General features: G+C 42.6%; 1 protein-coding gene across 10 annotated transcripts in view; it reads right to left on the bottom strand.

Annotated features, from left to right (window-relative positions):
- Window positions 1–16,028: 16,028 nt before the first annotated feature.
- The window catches only part of SV2B (synaptic vesicle glycoprotein 2B), a 194,199-nt gene continuing 185,720 nt past the window's right edge, over window positions 16,029–24,507 (bottom strand). For all 10 annotated transcript variants that reach the window (XM_044761749.2, XM_070495824.1, XM_070495825.1 and 7 more), the window contains one exon: window positions 16,029–23,929. In XM_044761749.2, the coding sequence (XP_044617684.1) occupies window positions 23,746–23,929 (184 nt within the window). In that variant the 3' untranslated portion in view covers window positions 16,029–23,745. The remainder of the gene's footprint in view (window positions 23,930–24,507) is intronic.

Raw genomic sequence — 24,507 nt, 5'->3', positions numbered from 1 at the left:
TCTGTAAAATGAGCCAGTTGAACTAGACTAGATGATCTCTATGATTCCCTTATTTTATGGTTACAACAAATTCACTTTCTGGTAAGGAGAGGTGCTTGGGCCAAAAGCAAGGTCTCATGATTATAAAAATAACCTTCACCTAGTTAATGCTCATCTCATACAGCTCAGACACCTTTGATGCAAGTGAAGATGGTCCGGAGGTCACTCATTTGGACAATCCCCATGGTCCCCACCAACCAATACAGTGTACGCTAGTCTCCCCTATAATGATCACTAAATTGAGTCTACAAAGATCCATGTTCTAATTCCAATTCATGATCTCAGGACCTCAGTTTTTTAATCTATAAAATTAAGAACTTTAAAACACTACATGGACAATAGATGTCTTTCCTGACAGCATTGTTATCCCCTCTCAATGTTTTATAAGAAAATGCAACCAGGCAGGTGTCATTCTTGGCACAAGACAGCAGCTCAGCCCCAATTGCCAGAATGTTTCCCACATTTACATTAACTGGACTTCATCCCTCCCCTCAGGCACTGGAGTTTCTGTCTCTGCCTTAATCATCTTTCAACAAATTTGGATCCTGGCACTATTTGATTCTGTGGCCTGGCCTTCATGACAGCAGGTCTCAAACTTCACGGGGCATCAGAAACACCTGAAGGGCTTGTTAAAATAGAGAGCTGGACCCCAACCCCAGAGTTTCTGATTCAGCAGATGTGGGGCCTGAGAATTGGCATTTCTAACAAGTTCCCAGGTGCTGCTGATGCTGCTGGCCCAGAGACCACGCTTGGGGATGCTCACTGCGCTGAAAGGGATGCTGCTCCAAGAGTAGGCAGACTTTGTAGTCGGCAAGCTTTTCCAACTAAATGCAATCTGGCTCCCTTTATTTTTCATCCATCCTTGCAGGTTCTGCCTTCTAGAGCAATATTGAGGAATTCTGCGCTTCTTCCACTTGACTGCCCTTCAAATAGTTGAAGGCAACTTTCCTGCCCATCCCCACCCCCTTATGGTCATTTCCAAGCAGGCTATCATAAAAAGTTGTCTGCTAAAATGTAAACTGTTTTCTCTAGTATTGTGGAGCAGTAGTGGTTGACCATGTCAATACTAACAATTTCGTTAAAAAATAAAATAAACACAAAGTAAGAAGACTGGTTCATGTGGTATTTAAATTTCTCCAAATTCTAAGGACCTTTGTTTTAAAAACAATCATTAACCACAGTCTGCCTTGTATTATTATCTGTTATTTTGAATAAATCTTCTCTCCCCAGTTTGATTATATAGGTTGGATTCCAAGCTCCACCACTGATTATCTCCTGACCCTGGGCAAATTTGTTTTTATTGAGGTAACATTGGCTTATCACATTATATAAATTTCAGGTGTACATCGTTATATTCTTATTTCTGTATCATGGTCACCACCCAAAGACTAATTACCTTCCATCTCCATACACATGTGCCCTATCACCCCTTTCACCTGGGCAAATTTTTTTTTAACTCCCGGTGCCTCAGTTTCCCCATATGGTTGTTTTCAGGACCAAAATGAGTGTGCATGTGCGCATACACGTCATAGAACAGTGCCTGTGCAGGGTAAGCCCTGTATGTGCTCGCTATTATTATAAGCTGCTCAGGAAAAAGGACAAGGTAAATAGATATGTTTAAATAAATGTCTTATAAAAGAATTGCTTTCTCTAAGTAACTAAATTGAATTAATAACAGAGCCTAATAGCTCTTAGACTTAAAAATCTACAACTGCTCAATTCCTAGGAAAATGGATTGACTTAACTTAGCAGAACTCATGAATTCAGGGTTTGCTCATAAATATATTGACAAGTTTCTGGGTTTCATGCTTATTTTTCATGTTCCCAATCCCCTCACCCTGCTTCTGGCACCCACCTACCACATCTGACGACTCCATCCAGGTGGGAACCAGGAGAGCCTTGTGAGTCAGGCCCCTTGGCCCCAGGTAAGCCAACCAGAGTGTTCGAAAATCTTAGAACTAGAACTGAGCAAGAAAGTCAGTCGCTCCTTCAATTGTTTCCTGTAGGACCGGAAGCTCAGGCTGTATTTATATTCTAGTTTTCTGTGACATGGACTAGAGAAATGGAGGGAACATTATACATTAAAAGGGAGAAGAAAGAAACTAGCGTATAGAGAATCAGAGATAAAAGAAATGGAAAGTCAGCTCTGAGCGCATCTGTGTTCCTGATCCCAGATGTTCCTGAGAACTGGTTACATGTGTGTTCTCAGGTTCTATGAGCCCTTTCTCAGGATCCTTAAAATACATACTCCTTTTCCTTAACTTAGCCAGCATGACTTCCCTCCACTTGCACCTAAATGATCCTGAATAATAGCATGTCCACCCAAGGTGACTCCTCCTCTGGAGGTCATCACACATTTAGGTGTAATTGAGGCTGCACCCAGAACTATCCAGTGAACTGAGGTTTTTAAATCACCAGTAAAAAATATAAGCATAAAAGTACTTATCTGAGAGACAATACGCAAGATGCTCAGTTCTCAAAAAAGAAAAAAAAATTGATGTAGTGAAATTGGCAGACGCGAAAGTCTGAATCTTCCATTAGGCCCACAGTGAGTAGGAAGAACTAATGAAAGAGATGGGTTTAGCCCGGGCACAACCAGGCTCATCCTCCAGCTCAGCTCTGAGATTCTGGCTTCAGGATAAAAAATATCTCAGCCTTCAATGAGTTCTGCAAATTCAAGGCCTGTACTATCACATGAGGGAGACAGACTGCAATAGACAACCTTGATGTGAGAGAGAAAGAGAAAGGAAAAAAGAACTCTAAGGCAAGAAAAACAAAGAAAAGATGACTATAAAAAACAAAGCTTCTTTTTGGAACTTCTTGAGAAGTCTTAAGCCACATGTCCACTCTCTCGACAGAGATCAGAAGACTAGCCTCCAGGGTTACGGGGTGATGGATGAGGAAGATCTTCGGGCCAGGCCTGGAGCTGCTCCCAAGAGCGGCCATGTGTCATCCATTTACGTGCCCAAGGTTGTGCTGGTCTCCTCATTGTCTAGAGCAGCATTAGATGCTCCCCTAACAGGCACTTCCTAGAACTGACAAGCTGTAATCTGAGTTTAATGGTTTCCTCCTTATCTCCAAGGAAAGTTTACCATAAATAATCAAGAAGGTTTACCATGCAAGCCGTGGCTACAATTAATATTATGACTGGCACTAATATGGCCTTGACTCCCGTTTTCAAAGGGAAAATGGGGCAGCCCATTTCCTCCAGCTATTATGCTCTATCTTGCTGCCCCGACTGACTGAAGACCTGAAGCTTAAACCAGCCTACAGAAGGAAAAATCTCAAGGAAATGCTGGAGCTGCAAAGCTTCTGCCTAATCGAGGCCTCCTAGGTTGGGATCTTGCTGTCAGTCCGTGGCCTGAGTGTTTAGGCAATATTAGCCTTCCAGCTTCCATTATGATAAACATCCTTTGTTCATTTATTCCTGCTTTGTGGGGTCACTGCCTTCACAAGTCTGACTTGAACTGATTCTTTTAATTGGCCTCTGTAGGATGTGACAGTACAAAACTTCCCACAGACTAACAGAAGAGAGAGACAGAGGTGGTCCCTCCCTGGAAAGCATTAGAATGAAGTGGGGGTGTGGGCGATCATGAGAGGTTTGTAGTAAAGGGAGCTTCCCTTTAATTTAAAGGCTCCCAGAAGACACGCTTGCTTTTCTCAGTTAGTTAGAAAAAAATTGTCATCACCTTGTGATCATCTTGACGTAACTATTGAAATGGCCAGAATAGGGAGTGGTTCGTAAACTGTAAGATGCCTATAAATGGGAGGTCACAGTTACTTTCTTCATTCATTCATCCTATAAGAGTTCCCTTGTTTAGCTCATCCATCCTGCCTTAAAAGTTATGCACCTGCGGGGAAGAAAGTGGGTAAAGTCTGTGAAAAATTTACTCGTATCACTGTCATTCTAAGGTGACATCCCTGGTTCCCAAAATCAAAGCTGAACCCCCAGATCCACCACTGACCGCTTACCTGACCTCAGACAAGTCACTGAATCTCTTTAAGCTTTCCTATCCTCATTCAAAAACACAAACAAAAACCAAGAAAGAACTAAGCCTGTCTGAAAGATGGGGCTGCTACATGGCCATCCATTCATTCTTTGAACCAGCAATTGTAATTCAGTGTGATACGTGGGGTAAAGGGGTTTGAATAAAATCCTGCGGCACAAAGAAGAAGGAGCAAGCGACTCCGTCTGGGGGAGTGGGGACAGGGTGTTCAGGGAAGGCAAATCAGACCTTGGAAGATTCAAGTCACCCATAAGCAGGGATCAATGTGCGAAAAGGCAGGAAGTCACAAGAGCCAAGTGAATTGATATCTGGGCTCCATGGACGGAGCCTCCCACAAGGAGAACTGTGGAAGCAGAGACTGCAAGGGAGGTTGGGTCCAGATGATGCACACTTGGAGTCAGATGAGAAACCACATTGGAAAACACTTTCTAAATTGCAGAATGAACACAGACGTCTGCTATTATGATTATTTCTTCCCTCTTTCCTTCCCTAATCTCTCTAAGTGCTGCTGAGAATCCCAAATTCTCCCTTCAGGGTTTCGCAAAGAGAAACTCTGAAGCCTTCAGACCTGAGCGTGAACCGGGGCTCTGCACACTTGCCACAAGAACCTCAATTTCCCCATCTTCAAGCTGGAGATAATAATGCCTACTCAGCAAAATGTTATGGACAGTGGAGATCATTTATATAAAATGCCTGGCACATTCTAGGTGGTCAATAAATGGTATGTGTTAGCTTATTTTTATTAGCAATAATGTATCTGAAGTGCCAAGATCAATGCCTGGCACAGAGGAGATGTTAATAAATCCCCTTCATTACTCTTGGAGGTGAAAAGGGCAGTTTCTGGATTAGCATTAGTTGAGAAGTGTTCAGCATTCTACTTCCCCAATAATTCTTTTCATCTGAAAGTTCTACTCTCAATTATTCAATGGGTTATTGAAAAACTTTTCCAAAGTGAGTTTTCCTATGGTCTGAATATGCATTAGAAACACACACATATGCACATGTGCACGCACAAAGCCATGCGGCATTTCCAAGACTTATGTGACCACAGCACACTTTCCTCTGTGAAGCCGAACTCAGTTGGAGAAAAGGCAGATTTAGGGCTCAATCTTAAAGAGCCCCTGTCAACATCCAGGCATCTTATCCAAGAGGAGATAAAACTTGAACACCGTATAGAAATAGTGATGGTATCGACAGTTCCATATGCTTAGAACGTTACATGCATTATCTCATTTAATCAACATTCATTAAGGTCCTAAAGTAATAATAATCACACCTATATAACACTATGTGCCAGGAACTCCTCCAAGCATTTTAATAATGGCTTAATTCTTGAAACAACCCTATGAGGTAGGTGCCATTAGTATCCCCATTTTAAAGGTGAGGAAACTAATACACAGAAAGGTTAAGTGATTTTCCCAAGGCAACAACATCAAAGGGGCTGAGCCAGGAGTCAAACCCAGGCAGTCAGGCACCAGCGTCCATGCTCTTAACTGCTGCATCATTTACCATCAATTCAGGGACGCCGTGCTGGACGTGTAAACTGAGGCATACAAATAGAAGAGACGCTTCACAGGGAAATCGAAAGATGCTCACAAGAAACATGATGAATACTCAGATCATCTTCTGAAATTCGTGGGCAAACCTAAGACACGAGGAAATTACTTCTGGAGGGTTGCTTATGATGCAGTAGAGGGTTTGGGATGCACAGGGAGCCTGTCTCTCCGCCAGAAGGCCCGGGAGCAATACACAAGAAAGTGTTTATCAGACAACCCCAAACAAAAGTACTTCCATCTCCTACCTGAACCGAGGCCCTGGTTTGACACAGATTCTCTGGAGTCTGGTAACGGAACTAGTCCCAGCACCAGTGGCTTGCCATGTGGGCCCCAGAGAGACACGCAGCTTGCTGCCAAAACCCTCCTTAATTGGACTACACCTGCCCAGGTAGCGGGGTCCACCTGCGGCTCACTGTGCTTGTTTAGTCAATTCCTCATTAAACCAATTATGGGTCCGCTTCACTTACTGCTTTCAAATTTAACAAATGAGCTGATATGGCTCCTTCATTGAATTTACAAAGCCACAGATTCAGCCCTACATCTGGCTAAAATATTTTAGACCACAAAATCAAGTCAGTGGGGCTGGAGCCTGGTGCCATGTGTCATTGTCATTGATGGCACCTGCAGATGGCTTTGTTTTTCCTCCCACAGGCACAGTCACAGTGACACTAATATAACATGGAGGACTTTATTACTTCTCCAGCACACTTGTTGTCTTCTCAGGGAAGAGAGGATTTATGGGAGCTCAAGAGCCCCCATGCCCTAAGATCCTCCCCACCATCACTCAGCAGGTGCCAACGTCTGAAACCAACAGACACCAGCCCAGGTAACTGATGCTCAGGCTGGAGGCCTCAAAACCTCTCCATGCAATAGTCTACCTTATATAGTCCAGCCAAACGATAAACAATCACCCAGCCACAAAAAGGGATTATTAGAAAATCAGTGTAGAAGTACAAGACAATGTTTTGATGCAAGAAGATTTCAAATAGCAAGGTTCAGAATGGTTCCTATACTCTGGATGCAACTATGCAAAAGTATTTATGCAAGTGGTATGTAATAGGCAAAGTGAAAGCCATTATTGTACTAGTGTGTTGGGAAAGTAATTTTTTTAATTATTGCATATACTTTTTTTATTTTACCAATTTGACCAACACAGTATAAGATTTTGAACATAAAAGAACTCCTATTCCATAACAGCTTCTGTAAAGCAAGGAAGTTAATAGCCATTGACTGTGTACTACATGCCAGGGGATATACACAAAATATTGCAATCAACACTTGCAACAAAATTATAAGGTGGGCAGTATTATCTCCTTTCAGATAACACAAAGTCACTTGCTAGTCAATGACTATAATAGTTATAGTTCTAAGTCTTTACTCTCTCCCCAATAATGGGATCATACATCCATTCCCTTTGCCACGTAAACCTGCCGTGTGCCTTTCACTCTGGGTTCAGCTACATGACTTGTTTTGGCTGATAGGATGTTAGCAGAAGGGATGCAAACAGAGGCTTCAAAAGCACTTTTGCAGTTGGCATCTTCTGTTCGATCTCTGTCATCACTGGCTTAGTCTTCTGGTTCCAAAAAGACACCAGAAGCAGAGCCACCCTAACCAAACCAAGCCTAGATCAGTCTACCCACTACCCCCCAACCCTCACACTGTCCCACACACACATGAGCTCAATTAATCCTTATTGTTGTATGCTACTGAGAGTTTGTGATTGGTTGTTACTTAGCATTCTTGTGGCTGTGGTTAATTGAAATGATAGCTAACTCAGAATTCAAACTCAGATCTCTCCAAATCCACAGTCTTTTTTCTGTGCCATACTAACACATAGTCTAAAACTTGTAGTAAAATCACATTTAATATATGGGAAATTGGGCTGACCCAAATGGGATATTGAACAAGTTAATCCTTGTCGTTTTTCTCTTTTCCCAATATGACCTCCCACGCCTAAATATCCAAATTAGGCTGGTGCACACCCTACAAATGACAATGAATTCTATTAAACCTATTCCAACACAAGTATTGCCCTGAACTTCCAAAATTAAGCTAGACATGGTTGGGAATAAATTTTACATAATAGTATCTGCTATTATGTAAATAGTTCTTAAAGACTCAGCAGGGAAATGGTTGAATATGGAAATAGGTAATTAAGTTGTGGTACATCCAAACAATGGAATATTTTCCCTCTATTTCACATATGAAAAGCTAAATACGTATATTTAGTTATTTTTGCATGAGCATAGAGAAAAGAATGGGAGGATACACACCATGCTGTTACATTGATTACCTCAGGTGGTGGAGCACAGTAGTAAGTGAAAGACGATAAGCATTTACTTTATACATCTTTCTATTGTTTTGCTTGTTACAGCAATTTTATATAACTTATAAGCCATTATTTCTTTGAATGTTTTTCTTCTCTTTTCTCTCTCTGCTTTTCTTTAGGTACTCCCATTATGCGCATGTTGGTGCACTTGATGATCTCCCACATTTCTCTGAGATTCTCTTCATTTTTATTCACGCTTTTTTCTATTTCGCTTCTTGCACAGTCTCTATTAATCTACAAGTTTGGTAATTCTTTTTTCTGCCACTTCAAGTCAACTGTTGAGCCCCTCTAGTAAAATGCTTATTTCAGTTACATACTTTTTCAGCCCCAGAATTTCCACTTAGTTGCATGTTATAATCTCCATTTCTTTACTGATATTTTCTATTTGGTTGATATTGTCATCACACCTTCCTTTACTTCTTGAATGCTGGTTTTCTTTAGTTCTGGGAACACATACCCAATGGCTATTTTGAAGTCTTTTGCTGTGAAATCTGACATCTGGTCACTTTCACAAGTAGTTTCTATTGTCTTTTTTCCCCGGTGTACGAGTCACACTTTCCTGTTTCTTTGCACGCCTCATGATTTTTTGTTGGTAACTGGACATTTCAGATTATATATTGTAGCTACTCAGGGTACAGGTATCCCCTCCACGCCTTGTTTTTGTTATTTGTGTGTTTATTTTTTACTGACTGACTGGATTTTGGTGATATCTATTCCACACACACACACACACACACACACACACACACACACGTGCACAGTGTTAAGCCTTTCCTCTTGCTCCTCAAGGAGGCGCAGATTTGGGGATGCTTATGGTCACCCTGGGATGACGATGGTGTTGGCAAGACTCTCTTTCTTTCCCTGACCTCACCCAGCTATTAAACTCTACTAATTGCCTACTGATTATTGTTTTTAACAATGCCCTGGGGCATAAATTGCTCTATAAACTAATCCAATCGACTTGTGACTCCTTTGGAGGAATAGTTTCTGAGTTCATGTTTGATATTTGTTCTGACCTCAGGAGGGCTCCTCCCAGCTGTCTCAGTCCCCAGTTCTCTCCTGCAAACTAGCCTGCCTACAGTGTAGGCCGTATCTTCAGTAAATCCGTGAATCTCCACCCAGCTGTCTTTCACCACAACCTTCACCGTTCTTGAGAGGATCCTTAGGTTTGAACATCTCCATGCTCCTTTGCAAATGAAGTCAGTTCCTCTGGGAAGAGATTAAGAGTGATCTGTTTTACAACTGCTTCTCCCCTAGCCAAAATCTCTGAGCCACATCTCCGAAGCTGGAAGTGAGGATGATGGCAAGCTTTGCTCTGAGTGACACCTGCTGTATCTGCTGTGTACCTAGTTGGGGTTGGGAGGGCGGCACCCCCTGAATTCCTCTTGGCTTGCCTTTCCTAGCATGGAACCACCACCTCACAGGCCCTGGCAAAGGCAACAAGGCCCAGTATTCACAGCACGCCACACCCAAGAGAGAACATTGTCTCACAGTACGGGCTGGGTGGGAGAAGGGAGCCCTCACCTCCTTTCTTCCTGGGAAGAAAGCTCTCCAGCTGGAAGCGCTGTGTTCTAGGCTATAGCAGTCTGGAGGAAGCCTCTACTTTGTTGAACAGGAGTTATGAGGAAGGGAGTGGTCTTGGTTCAAATAGCACCGCTTCCCTTCCATACCAAATTTTCGTACTTTTTCTTGAACAGGTGTTTTTTCACTGTTTTTTCTGCCCTTAGGACCATTTCCAGAGTCTTTAAGTGGTTGGGGTTTTTTTGATAATTTTCACCAGTTTCAACAGTGAGTGGGTCGCAGAGCTCCTCGTGCTGTCATGCCAGAAGTCGCTGTCCAATCAACCAAACTTAGATAACATTTGTAACTAATGAAAAAGTAATGTGAAAAGAGAAAGATATGGAAGGTTTTTTACTCCAAACATGATCACTTATAGATGTAGAAACTGAGGCCCAAAGTCAGTAGTCCATCCTCATGACCCTTCCTTTTGCTATGGTGCTGGGAGCCCAGGGAGGCCCAGAAGAGATGCGGCAGGGGTACTCTTGGAGTCTGACTAAGGGAGACAACGAGAATCTTCATGCTGCCCCTAGTTCAATCACGTGGTTCCCATTAAAGGGGGAGCATCAGGGGTATTTTATTTATCTGGCACAGAGACCCCCAGCAATGCCAGCTAAATCAAACATCACTGGCGAGTCAATTCCCAGGTTTCCGTAGAATTCTTACATTCAGCCATCACTCGTTTAATCTTATATTACTAAAGATAACTCTGCTTTGTTTGACAAAAATGCATCTGGAGTACAGAATCTTAAAAGGGAATGTGCCCAGATGGTAGAGGTATTTAAGGAAATACAGTTTTCCAATTTGGGAATGCGTAACCCCCTCTGATTTCATTGGTATGATTTTTCAAACCCCTCTTTTGCCTGTACTCTGTTCAAATTGCCAGGGGAGATTCGTGGTGTAGTCATGGTAACCGTGAGGCCTCACTCTCACCCACCCCCACCCCCACCCCCCCGCCACAAACACACTGCACACACTTCCCCACCAACCATAACTCACTCAAACCCAAAACTCATTTATATCCTGCAAATGAGCTTAAAATAAGAAATACCAAAGTTGTATGAACCTCCACATGTTGTGTTTTTGTCACTATGTCTAATTACTATTCACACCAAAGGTAAAAAATATAAATGGGATGCAGTAGCAGATTGCTTGTGGTGGAGGACTTCCTTTTTAATAGAGAAGAGAATCGGGAATTCGTCCATTCCCTCTCTGCTGGAGGAAAGCTGGAATTGAAGGTGGCTTCAGAGATGCGCTCTCTCCTGATTGTTTCGCTTTCCTGGCAGTAATAATTATTCTTGGCTAACGGTGTTGGTTTGTAAAGCAGGTAATTAGCGTTTCCAACACTGTAATTGAATTTCCTGAAAGCAAAGACCCGCATTCTACAATCTAAGTCCCAATTATTTGACCAAGAACTGAACCTCAAGGACAGGAAGTGAGAATTCCCCTGTGTTTGCCTTAGTCAGACCTCATCTGGGTGAGATGCCCTGTGCTCACATCACTTTCAGGGAAACATTGATGAATGGATCCCCATTCATGGGCAGGAGACCAAGTCAGTGAGCTGATCTGTAAACCGTGTCTTAAAACTAAGCCCTGAAGAAACTGAGAGTCTTTGGTCTGAAGAAGTGTGTGGGATTTTAAATCCCAAGGTCTGTGTTTTATGTGAAATGATCTCTGAAGAGCAGAGGAATTGCTCCTGAAAGAGGAGCATCCTTAACCAGGGAGATACTGGCCCCAAGCCTTTGCCACTCCCTCAAAGCAGCGGTTGAGAACGTGTCCTCACTATTTGTTCTGAGGCCCCCACCTATCCCTGCTACCTACAGTGACGTGGTGACATGTGCAAGAAGCCCTCCCAAGGAATCGACTCCCATCTCCTTCCCCCTCTCAGTCTATTATTTTCCTAGCCTGGGTTAGCCAGGAGTGGAGCCCCAGATAAAGGTTTATGTGAGAGCAGTTTATCTAGGAGGATGATCCCAGAGAGCAGGACTGAGAGTCAGGGGAGGGAAAAGGAAAGAGAGAGTAACGAAAGCCAATACACAGGGGTATCTGCATTGTCTAATTGGCCCTCACTCTTGGGCCATTTACTTGCACAGAATCACCCGAGAATTCACGAAATCTGTCTCTGAATCATCCGCCTGGCCTCGGTAAGAAAGGAGAAAGCATTTACCCACGGGCTTCTGTCCCCTGTTGGTCCAGGGCCTCCCCCATGGGGCAGGAACTCCCTTCCATTTCAGAGTTGAGCACCTGAGAGTGCTGAGCAGTGTTTTGGGTGTGCCATGGTGTGCTGTCAAAAATGCCCCAGGCAGCACACAAGAGGTCCACAGCACAGACCTCAGGAGAGGTGCCATCGGGTTGGACCTGCAGGAAACTCATCACAGCTGTGTGGATTGATTGTCACAGCAGCTATGATGAATTAAGAGGCGAGGCCAAGAGGAGGTGAGGTGGTGCCCTGGAGGTATCCAGTCCATCCAGCAGAAGAGTAACCATCAGTGCAGAGGGAGGTGGACACACTCCGGGGATCCTCGGTCATTCCTTGGGTGTGTAGTATAAAGACCTGACTGTCCATTTCTGACCCAGGGATGCACTTTCCCATTCCTTTCTCTAGAATCTTCTGCAGCTACTCTACTGTCTTGATTTACATCCATCTGAAACTGCCTGCATCTTCAGACATGAATTCTGCCTCCCTCGGACCTATTGGAATGCACAGTGCTGGCCCAAGACTATAATCTATGATTCTGCCCTTCCCAGCTTCCGCCTGTTGGAGGAATTAGGATCTCTGAACACATTCTCCTGCTGTCTCCCTAGAATTTCTCATGATGACCTCTTCCTTGCTTCTGTGGCCTCCACCTACTGTCCCCTTCTGACCTGGCCTTGTTCCATGTCCTGGCCTCCTCCTCACCTTCTGTGCTCTTCTGCTCCCATCATCTAATTCATTCTCTCTCCCTCTCCTCTTTATCCTCTTTCCCTTGGCTAGGCTTCCCCAGGGAAAATCCTATACGCAGTGTAAACTACATCTGAGAACTTGATGCAAATGCAATATTGATTTTTAAGCAAGATTATGTAAATTTCAGACAGTCTATTATTCTGCTTGCCAAAATTCCTTTAACAAAATTATGAAGTTGAAGTTCTTTAATATGAGGCAGGCCAAAAAAAAGTAAATACCGAATGATCAAATCAGGAAAACATGAGATTCTAAAGCATTCTATTGGCGTCACAGGCATTGCCTTCAGACTCAGTGAAACCTGAACACCAGAATTTTGAAAGAGACATAATTTCTGCTAAACCCCACCCAGTCTTCTTATATCTCTTCTCCATGTAAGAAACCTGAATCTCTCTCTCAATCATTCTTTCTATAGTGCGTGGCCTATGTTTGTATGTTTCTTACATGTTTCTAAGTTTCCTGTCAACTGGGTCACGTTTACAGCAATCGCCCATGTTTCTTAGGGTTTTCTCCAGGCTATTAATATAGGATTTCCAATCCCATTCAGAGATTCACCTGGTTCTTTCTCGAAGTCCACAAAGGGTGCCACATGTTTACACGCAAGTGTTTTCCTCGTCTCCTTCTGCCTGCTTTGCTTCCCCATTTTGATGTTCAGTGTCCCTCACAAGGCCTTTCTCCACTGTCACCACAGCGAGGGCTGCTGCCCCCAGTCCCACAGCCTTCCTCCAGCCTGCCTCCCACAGGGCTCCATGCGAGTCCAGGGAGGTGGCCAGTGATCTCTGAGACAACATTGTCTTGCCCAGACATGGCGCGCACATCTGGTCTCTTTTCTTCTCCAGCCAAAAAGAATTCTGCCATGCAAACCGATGCTGGGAAGGTCTCTTTCATGAAACACACAAGACTCAGGCTCAGACACATTCTCAGATCCTTCACCGATCTGTCTTTTCTGGTCTCCTTTTTCTGCATGCTCATCTTCAGCTGCAGAACATTCTGGAAAAGGCACGATTCCTTCAGGCCAGATTTAGCATACCCTGATTTTTCTACTACACTTGCTGATGCCCTTTCTACCTGTTTGGCTTCAGGAAGAATTATTTGTACTGAAGAGATGAAACATGAACAGTTTTTTTTTCCTTAGAACTACAGATTCAAGGAAAAGCAAAGAGGGAGGAGGCTACTAACGTTTACAGACATCAGATGAGTAAAAGGAGGCTTAGAAAGGTCCCTCCCTTGCCCAAGCTTATCCATCTGATAAATGATAGAAGGAGGATTTGAACTCTGGGACTGTCTGAGTGCAAAACTAACTCTCTCTCTCTCCCCTCTCTCTCTCTCAATTATCTTCTTTCACAGTTCCCACTGATGTGGCTAAATGAGCTTTCCTGTCACTACTTTGTGGGTATCTCACTTAATATCTGAATATGAAACTAAACTCCATTTTCTCTGTGGACACTTCATTTTTCTTTTGCCTTTAAGCTAGCCCTGAGCCCAGATTTCCCTCCACATTACACTTACAGATCCCCTGACACTTTTTCCTGTAGCAGAAGCCACTGGTAAGGGATAAGCAAAGTACATCCTGCCAATTGTCTCAAAATGAAACCTATCTAACATTGCATGCATTCTCTTTCTTGCAACCAACCAGGACTCACACACAGAAAATTCCGTTTCTGTGTTTTGTTTTGTATGCATTCCCTACTGGATATTGTTCTCACTGTAGAAAGTCAAAACCTAGATCTTACAGCCATTTGTCCATCTCTTCTATTTTAAAGATGAGGAAATTGGGGTTTAGCAACCATCCCACGACCTCACAGCCTTTCCTAGATCACACAGATTAGATGGGGAGCCAAGAATCCCTGAGCTCCCAGATTGGGCTTCTCCTAGTGTGACAGCCTTTACGTGACCAGTCGTACAGAAAAGATTTGCTCCCATGAGCTCAGCTAGGGGAGTGGCTACATGTTTTTAAATATAGTTAATGTCACCTCCCATATGTGGAAGAGTTCAATTTTTGAGTAGACACAATATGAATGTAGAAGGCACCACTCACTCCTGCGTTCTTATTTATAACACTTACTCTTCACAAATTCCCAGGCACACCCAGAGGTTTTTGCCTATATGAAGCTGTCCGGCAACAAGAAGTGGTGAAGGATGGTTATATAAGCACAAATTAAACACCAGCCACCTGCTAGGATGGTACCAGGTTTTCCACATAAGCATTTAATAAATGTTTGCTGAATCTGAATCTAGACAATTGCCCCAACGATTAGGAAAGTCACTTTATTTCAAGCCCGAGCATACTACAAATGGGTGAAGGACAACCTGGGCCTCCAGCAAATGTCCTCTGGAATCGTCTCCAGATTCTGATGCATCCTAGAGAATAGAGGGGAAATATTCATTGTTTTCCAAAAGCCGTCTCATTCCCCTTGACAGAGACTGGGACGGAAGGCTAACCAACCTTGGAGCGCAAACCTGTTTCACATCTTCAAGGTAGCTACTGCCCTCTAGTGTTGTAAGAATAAAGCAAAAAGCAGACCTCGGTAGAATCTAAAACCAACCTCACAAAGTTTTTCAATTGCTGTCTCAGCAGCCTTCATAGGGACTTGGAAAGTACCACCCAAAGAGGACATTGCACTGGCGTTGACCAGTTGTGGCTCCCAAGGTTTCTTCTCAGCCAATTCACACTGGTACTTCCATACCAATTGGCGAAAATCCACTCTCCTAAGCCCCTTGAGTGCCTCCACCACCACTCCAGAGCCGGGACCCTCTCCTGGACCCCCCAGACCTCTCCACGGTCCAACAACTAAAGCCTTAACGCTCAGCGAAGCTGGGGCCTCTGAGACCCTGATGCAGAGCTGTAGCTGCGGTGTTAGGCCAGCCTTTGAATCAATCCGATGATTAAATATTTTGAATGTGACTCTTTAATCGCTCTTCAGCATTCAACTAGCATGTTCATCCATCTGTCCGTTCATCATTTATCAACGCCTACCATGTCCCAGACACCATGTTAGTCACAAGGCACAGGAAAAATGAAAGTTTTATTAGATCACAGTCCTGTGGAATCGTCTACACCAAAGATGGCATCTAATTTGGTTAATATTGTCCTAGTGGCCTGGAAACATCTGCAGCCGATGACTAATCTATGCCCAGGCTTCTTCGGGGGGAATTCAGTGAGATGATTTCACTATACTATATGCCAGGTGATGAGGGGCCAGACTTCGGCTCCACTTCTTAATAGCTCTGTGGCCTTTAGCGAGTTACTTCACCTTTCTACATTTCAGGTTCCCCATCTCTAAAGGGAAGAAAATAACACTGAGATCATTAGGTGAATATGAGGATTAAAGGAGATAGTCTTTAAAAGTCTTTATCACTGTCCTTGTCGTATAGTTTTCAATAAGGGTTTGCTAATATTTGGATCACAAATTATTAAAGGTTAAAGATGTATTTACCAATCACCCGATTAAATGTTTCTACTACTTTAATATATTAAAAACCAAAAAAAGCTTAGACCATCAGAGCAATTCCACTTTCCAGGGACTGTCAGATGGAAAAACACTGAAAGCGAGATGGAAACTAGAGCATGAAAAATATGAAGAGAAAACAAAAATGGCTTTGGTCATTTCACACGCACAGTATCAGTTTAATCATTCAGTAGATGCAGTCACTGTACATGGCATTATTTACAGATTTATCCAAACAGCTCTAGGTGGACATATGGTAAAGGTTTATCCAGCCAGTTGTCAAGTCATTGTAAACCAGATAATGGGTCCCTTTGCCCATAACTTGTAAACTTCCACTTGATGGCTCACAGCATGTGCTCTGTGTCCTTCTTGTGGCCATGAGACCAAGGACTGGTCAGTATGACAAGACTGTGAAACATAACTGACTTTTCATCATCTCAGCTTGAAGGTCCTTTATAGAAAGATGGCAGGCTTCCAAAGAAACATCTTCCTCCAGTGGCTGTGTGTCAGCACATTTCATCAACAGCAATAGTGTTACAAATGCCCTCTATACCTACAAAGTATTCTTCACAAATCACAGAGCACTTCACAGGACCACAGCGGATACCTGATGAGATTGTGTTTATTAACTTTGTTCCCAGACACCACCATCCCAGGAGCCAATTGCCATAGTGGACGTTATTATTCAACCTCTCAACTCTGAAAAGCTAGCAGTGTCTCAGCCTGTTAAAGCACTGATTGGCCAAATTTGTTGCATTGGCTGTAGAAAACACTCAACACCATTGGTCAAACATTCAGGGAAGACCATCAATAGTCACCCATGTCTGGACACTGTTGACCTTTGCCCAAAAATGTCACCTCTCTAGTTCCCCTCCCACCTGATAGAATGAAACCTCTTAGTCTCTCAGCATTGTTTATTGGAGCCCGGAGGCTTAGCTTGGACTTTACAAATTTAGCCTACCATTTTGAAGTAGAAAAGAAAAAAAGATGCATAAGCATAAATCATTATAGAAAGATAGACCAGCCAACTTCAAGGAGAGTTCTTCCTAACACCTCAAGCTGCTTTATCTACTTAACCCACCACATCAAGAACAAAGAAGTAATAACAGTGTAGACACTCTTTTAGTCTGTTACGGTTGGGGACCTCCAGGATTCAGATGGACCAAAAAGCTGGGACCAAATCTCATGCAGAAAAATAAATAACCTTAAAGACTCCTTCATTCCTGAAACCGGAAACGCACAGCTCAGCTATTTGAACGTTCGGCCCATTTGAAATGCAGCAGAATTGACAAATCAGTGTTTAACTACTTGATAAATATTTAAAATTTTTAAATTTTATAATATCTTGTTGATTTTTATCCCTTATGTGAAAATAGCCTGAATCAAAACTGACCAATCCATGGCATGTATATTAAACAATGAAATAGTTTTCACATCTATATGCAGTGGGGGTATTTTTTTAATTTTTATATGTCACAAATACCTCCATTTTGCTTAACCAAAACGTAATTTTAAGAAGTTGAGATATCTTTCAAAATCACCTATTAAACTGGATACACATCTGTCTACTCAGGACTACCTATAAAATACCTTTTTCCTGCCTCCTTGTCACAGCCTAAGTTCTAACACAAACATGTCAGCAAGGTACTATCCATATTCTGATTGCAAATCCTCAGTTTATAGTTTGATATTACCCCTGTAAAATATGTAGAATGTAGGTTTCTGGAAATTATCCTTATTAAAATCATTAGTGTAAACACCAACAAATTATGTATTAGCAATCCATTCAAACATTTGTGAAAGTTGGGTTTGCTTGACTCATCCAGACCGACTCTGTATTGAAAAGAAATCTATACCATAAAAACACATTTTAAAGAAGTTGAGTTTTATCACTTTCAAATATTTTTGAGATCGATAGAATTTGTGTAATTCTTTGGGAGAAATACTTTAATACGTAAGAGTCACTTACGATTTGGTCATCAATTGCTTACCAGTTGTTTTTCTACACATTTTTTAAGCAATCCTTTATGATATAGCTTGAAGTCTAATTTTCCTGGAAAGCCATTTTTATAGGTCTTTTGTTCATACCCTATCAAAATCACAAGTGCTGATTTAGAGACATCTGAATCACTGAGATTCTATATTGTATGCAAGAACCGGAGGACAAGACGTTGGTTTTGAGTGGCTTGCTCTCCTGAGTGACAGCTGCTGTGAGTAGACACACCTTCCTACCTGGCAAAACTATCAAATGTACCAACCACATTAACTTTGGTAGAAGACAGCTCCTGAAAGACCTTTGCTTCCTAAAGAAAGGCATATTTATGGTCTCTGAAATTTTAAGGTATTTTTAAGCCAACAGGACCAAAGATGAATGGACAGCTATGTGTGTGTTTTCGAGAGAGACGACAAGGACTCCTCATTCCCCAGCTCAGGGCTTGAACATTCTGGAAGACGTATTATGGTCCTGCTAAGTGGATGCCCTGTTCATTCTGTAATTAGCAACAACTGTAACAACTTTTATTTCTCCATTTAACCTTCATGGATAGTTCTAGTCTCTGTTTCATTTCATCATTAATCTTTCTGGAAACCTCTTTGCTGTCACAAAAGCCATGCATATAAATTTCCCCACCGTGCTTCTGCAAATTAAATAAAATGTGCTTTCAGCTTGCTTCAAATTCAAAGGCTATGTGTGATTTATTTCCAAACTGTTCTTGGGGCTGTGCTTAAACACAGCACAGCTACCCACAAAAGCACAAAGTTTTGGATGACACGGGACCACTTAGAGGCAGCAACCTAGGATAGCACGGGACACATGGCAGCCATTGTGTAAATATGTGTTGAATGAGGTCTAAGAGGAAGAGCTTATCTCACTCAGCCTTTCTCTCATCTACAGAAGAAATGTTCACCCTTTTCAAGAGACATTTCCAAATCAAGTTCAAGTTGACTGTCAGCAGGTCAGGTTCCTACCTAGATATGTCTTTATCACTCTCTGTGCATCCCTAGCTGGGAGAAAGCTTTTAGGATCAAAGAGTACAATTAGAAAGCCTAATGGATAACAATGTGCCACAAATATATTTGTGTCTATAAGAATCATTAGCACATGGAAATGGGCAAAACAGGGCTCAGCGACCTCCAGATGAGAAGGTGTTAATTAGAGGTCGACAGCCAGACATGGGCTCATAAGGACAAGGCCTGGGTGAAATGAAGCAGTTTCCAGGGAAGAGACAATTTTCACTGACACTCTTGAGTTCCTGAAGCACTGCCACCAGTTGATAGTCCCTGAACTTTAGGAAGATGGTGATCGTTTTTCATGGGCTACTAGCTTTCGTGAGTTTCTGGTCGAGCTAATTTTAAGTTACGGGGGCAATAAAACTTCCCCCAACAAATCAAGTTGGCAGGTGTCAGTGCTGCTCAAAATCCGGTTCAAGGACTGACACCATCCACATCCCTTGGGAGCTGTTAAAAATGTGAACTCTCAGATCCCACCCCAGATTTCTGTGTGAGTTTTAACACCTCTCCACCTGATTCTGACACATGCTTAAGTTTAAGCAGCATGATCCATCTAGCCTCTCTCCCTTTCTCCCTTAGTGACAAGATCCTCAATCTGGAGAAGGGGCAGCAATGTCCCCAGGTGAATACATTTCCCAGGCTCCCCTGCAGCCAAAGGAGGTCAATGATATATGAATGGAAGCAACTGGAAGGGGCAGGAAGGAGAGTAGTTTCAGGGGAGGCTGTCTGAGCTGGGAGGTGTAGCCCTTTTGCCCCTTGCCCTTCTTTCTGCTTCCTGCCTGAATTGTGGATGTGAGGATCAGTGCTGCAGCAGCCATCTCAGTACATGAAGCAGCCTCAATGACAAAAAATCACGGAGTCTAAAGGCAGGAGTCTGTTCCCAATGATCAGGTCACAAGGCAGCCATACCAGCCACAGCTTTCTTTCCTCCAGATTCCCTTCATATGAGAGACAAATAAACCCTTAACTTATTATAAAGGTATTCTAAGCCTGATTATTTGGGTTTTCAGATATACGCCATCCAACCTAATCCTAACTAAATCCCAAATATTGGGCGTTAGCTCAGATGTCCCCTAAAAAGCCAGATGTGGAGGTAGAAACACCGGTAGGCTTGCCCCACTAACTAACGTCATGCTTGCATTCCTGGCCCCCATCCCTTCTTCCACATAAAATTTTCCGTAAAATAGATTTAAGTAAAAACTTATTATGTTCTGCAAAAAAATGAGCAAGTGTGTCTTTTTCTTTAGCTGGACTAAAAGAAAAGAAATTGGCACACTCCTTGAAGAAAAGAGAAACTGGAGAGGGCAACCACATTCAGAAATCCACGGTCGACTGGTAAAGGAGCAAGAATCTTCTTACAAACAAAAGGTGCATTTTACTAATTATACGACCCTTGTACTTTGTTTTTATTGCCAAGTTAATATCCATCTTTCCCACTGGCTGTAAGTGGAATGAGCAAGGAGGCGGAACTGTGACCAGTTCCTTCACCACTGGATCCCCAGGGCTTAGCAAGGAGACTGGCTCACAGAAGGGGCACAGTGAGGATTTGTTGAATGAATGAATAATTGACGAATAAATACTAATTTCTCTCATTTATACTGATCCTTCCACTTATTATAGGTAAAACAATCATGTAGGTTTTCAATGAATGTCCTCAGGGAACGAAGGGCAAGTGTTTGTCACATTGTCACATTCCCCAAAGACGCTATGGGAGGCCCTGAAGCAGGGTATCAGTGACTGAGGGATTATTCCAGAATTATAGACAGAGCATCATTGTAGACGTTATAACCCACTCCTGGCACTACATGTCACTTTGGTCACATCATTTAACCTCTCAAGTTCCCCATATGCAAAATAAGAAAGATGAAGGAAATGATTCTGAATGTTCCTCCCAGTTGATTCCATCAATTTAGGAATCCAGAAGAGACCTCAGGGTCTGAAAATAATCTCTAGCCCCAGTTCTTAAAGGTTTGCTTACAATCACTTTTATTATTATTTTTAATGAACTAACACAAGGTACCAGGGAACCCTGGAAATGGGGTTATTTATTACATGACCTCAGGCTAATGAGTTATAAACTTCACAAATAGGCACATCCCTCTCACTAATCATTTCCAATAAAACAAAAGATAAAAAACCAGCATCAAGAGATAACACAATACAGTTGGGACTATTAAAAGTAACTACTGTAAAACCGGGCATCATAAAATACAGCAAGAACTGGGAACAGATTTGCTCAGCGAAGGAGCGCCTCTTCCCTTCAGCTCTCCACGGATGCCACTGGGAATGTCTCAGAGTAGAACATGAAATGAAAAAGAAACGGATGGCCAGGAATGCTGTCCATTATCTCCCAATGACCAGCTGCAGAGACTATTTTTAAAGAAGCATTTATCTCAGCAGGAGTGACAGCATTGAAGAAATGGCCAGGTCCCAGCGCCAGACAGTCCTTCATGGTTAAAGGCTGCAGAGAATGGCTGCACCTTTACAAAGGCCTAGTGATGAATGAGATGGGAATTGCCCTTGGTTAGTTAGGTGGTTGGTGTAGGGAGCCATAGAGGCAAAGTCAAAGTTAGAGCTTGGGAATCAAAGGATGTTTACCCCCAAATTATTGCAGCCACCTCAACACTCAAAAATTAATCCGACTTTAGATTTACAAAATCCATCTCAACTAGAAATGCAGACTCTGCCTTGTAAATTGTTTAAGTGGCAGCTGCTCATTGAATTGTATTATCCCATTGAAGAATAATGTTATAAGGAATGTGGTGACCCCAGGTTTAGACAATTCTCTTTTATGAACCTAGCCACTGTATTTCATATCGCAAGAATATGGAAAGTATATTACAGCTATATTACATTGGACCTCTCATAACTGACATGGCATTTATGTTAGGTAACTCCTGTAAAACAATTAGAGAAACACTAATACGCAATGGTATATTTATACATCTGGGGGAATCAAGGTCAGATCAGAGATGCTATGTTGTCCTTCCACATACAGAGAAAAAAGGGGGTGCATAAAGAGGTAGGGGACAAGAGAAGCAGAGTAAACATTTTAACCATTAAAACTGATCTCAAATCGAGGGTAGAAAGGTGTCATAATGTTTACTCTTCCCCCCTTTACCTGTTACTCCAGAGAATAACATGGCCTGAAGCTATCATGGAGCCTAAGCATTCCTGCAAAACTGGGAAAACACTCAGCACAGCCATCATTATTCTGTTTTGAATTTTTGGAAATTTCTGGTAGGGAAAGTGTGGCACCTGAGAGCATTGAGAGCGTTGCAAATCAACTCAAAGAACTAGTTCTTGCAGACTGATGTTCAGCCGGCCTTGGCAAGTTCCCCTCCAGGGCCAGGAGCTCATAAGCTCACTGTTCCTTCCACGCAGGACAGTTCTGATGGCTCAAACGTTGTTCATTTCCTATTTCGTCAGGTCTTGAGTCTATTGCTGACCCTTGCCAAAGCAATTTGTCTAAGATTCCTCACCCTGCTCCCACCACCACCACCAAACTGGATCACAGGAAATGGCTTCTTAGAGCACTCAAGGAAAACGTATTTCACAGCCACTGCACTCCCTACTCCCGCACCAGTGACATCCATTTCAAAAGCCGTGAACGGGCATACATAGCACAGATTCCTCAGGGGTCTTGACCATGACATCAAATATGGGTCATGTTGTACTGCTAAAATAAATGGAAAGAACTATGCTTTGAAGTACTGTGACTACATTTCCCCAACCCTCTCTCAGTCCCCCAGATTGTCCACTATGTTTTCTTCTTGCCCACAAAGAGAGTGCCAGAAGCCACTGAACACTTCTCCTGTTGTTTCTGGGGGAGAAGCAAAGTTAAATGCCAGCACTGAAGATGCTTGAGTTTCACAAGACAGTGATCTGTGTAAGAGGAAAGTAACTACTCCACCTACACAAAGAAAAGTGCCTGGATTAAACGAACTGTGCGACATGAGTTTGCTAACTGCATCCTCCCCACAGCAAGTTAAATGGCTATGAGAAATTGTGCTTGCATTTCATTCCCTTGGACCCAATTTCTTGGGACTTCAAATGCCAAGTCCTCCCAAAATATGGCTAAAATGCTGGCAAATATTTGCAGATACCATTTCCTCAAATTAAACCCAAATAGAGTTATATACAGTTAGTTTACAGAATACCTATCCCATTAAGTTTCTTTGACTAGATTAAAATAGGAATAAATATCATTGTTAAATTTACCACCTAATCATCATGGAAAGCTTAGGACACTTGGTGGGGAAAGCAGACTTCTATAGATATTGCTCAAATATTTGGTTTTCTATATCAGAGTATCTTCAATGCTATTGTGGTGATTTTCAAATGGAAAATACGATAGGTGATACTTTTAAATGCAAAAATATAAGCAACCTGTACTTCAAGCCCAATATTCATATGAGGACTCAAGCTTCCTGCCAAGTCAATCTGACAGGTCATTGGGCTCCAAGGACCATTATGAAGGAACTTGAGTGTTTCTCACCCTCAAATTCATTTTGAAATGCAAATAAGTCCTTGCACCTCATTTGGGGAAATGCACACTCCTTGCTTTGTGTGCGCACCCACGGGAGGGTTTATCCCTCTTCCTCTGCCTTGCGTTGGGGAGACCTGAAGCCAAGCACACAGCACTCTGATTATAAGGGCAGCTCAGGACACCCCCAAATCAGTCACCTGAGTAACAAACATATTGACAGCTGAAATGAGTCCTAAACTAGGGGTCACAAAATCAACTTCTCCTCCCGTGCTATCCAGGTGTCCTCTGGACAGTGACAGACAGGAAGTGTGGGTGCACTGAAGGTTCCTGGACAAGGTTCTTCCAACGTTTCCTTTCCTCATGTGTTGTTCACATCAGGACCTGTTCTCGAGTCTCTGGCAGTCGAAGAGCAATCAGGCCACCCCCAACGAGAGAAGTGGCAGCCAGAAGGATGGGGACCACTTTGGTTATCCCAACAAAAGAAGCAAAGATGGTGTTTCCCAGGATGGCTCCAAATTTGCATAATCCATTGAGGATGCCAAAGGCTGTTGCCCTGTAAAAGAAGAAGGTAAATCATTCTGAAAGGCACAAACTAGACCTCATTAGATGAATGGGACTGGGTTCTTTTCTCTCCTTGTTGTGGGAGAAGGTATAGTGAAGCTGTGGGAGGGAATTTTTTTCCTAAATATAAAAGTGACACATTCTCATTTTACTCAAATTTGGAAATACAGGATAACGTAAAGATTCAGGGGTATACAATCAGATCACTGGAAGGCAATCACCACTATTAACATTTTGGAGTATTTCCTTCAAACTTGTTTCTCTTTCTTTTCAAATATATCTCTTTCTGAAATTTTCATAGGTAGTACACGAGTATTGTGAAATATTGAAAGAATGAAAAAGAATGAAGAAGAAAGCGTGTGTTACCCTCTTAACACTCTCAACCCTCTCGTGGCAGAGACTGCTGGAAGTCCCTAAATAGTATTTATTCAAATGTAAGACTACATTTCCCAGACTCCCTTGCTGCTGAATGTGGCCATGTGACTAAGTTTGGCCAATGGGATGAAAGGGCAAGTGGCAGCTCCTGGGAAACTTCCCAAGGCTGCAATTACTTGGAGTTTCTGTCACCTG

Source organism: Equus asinus, chromosome 2, assembly GCF_041296235.1.
Source record: "Equus asinus isolate D_3611 breed Donkey chromosome 2, EquAss-T2T_v2, whole genome shotgun sequence".
Lineage (NCBI taxonomy): Eukaryota > Metazoa > Chordata > Mammalia > Perissodactyla > Equidae > Equus > Equus asinus.
This window is presented reverse-complemented; position numbering and strand designations above follow the sequence as displayed.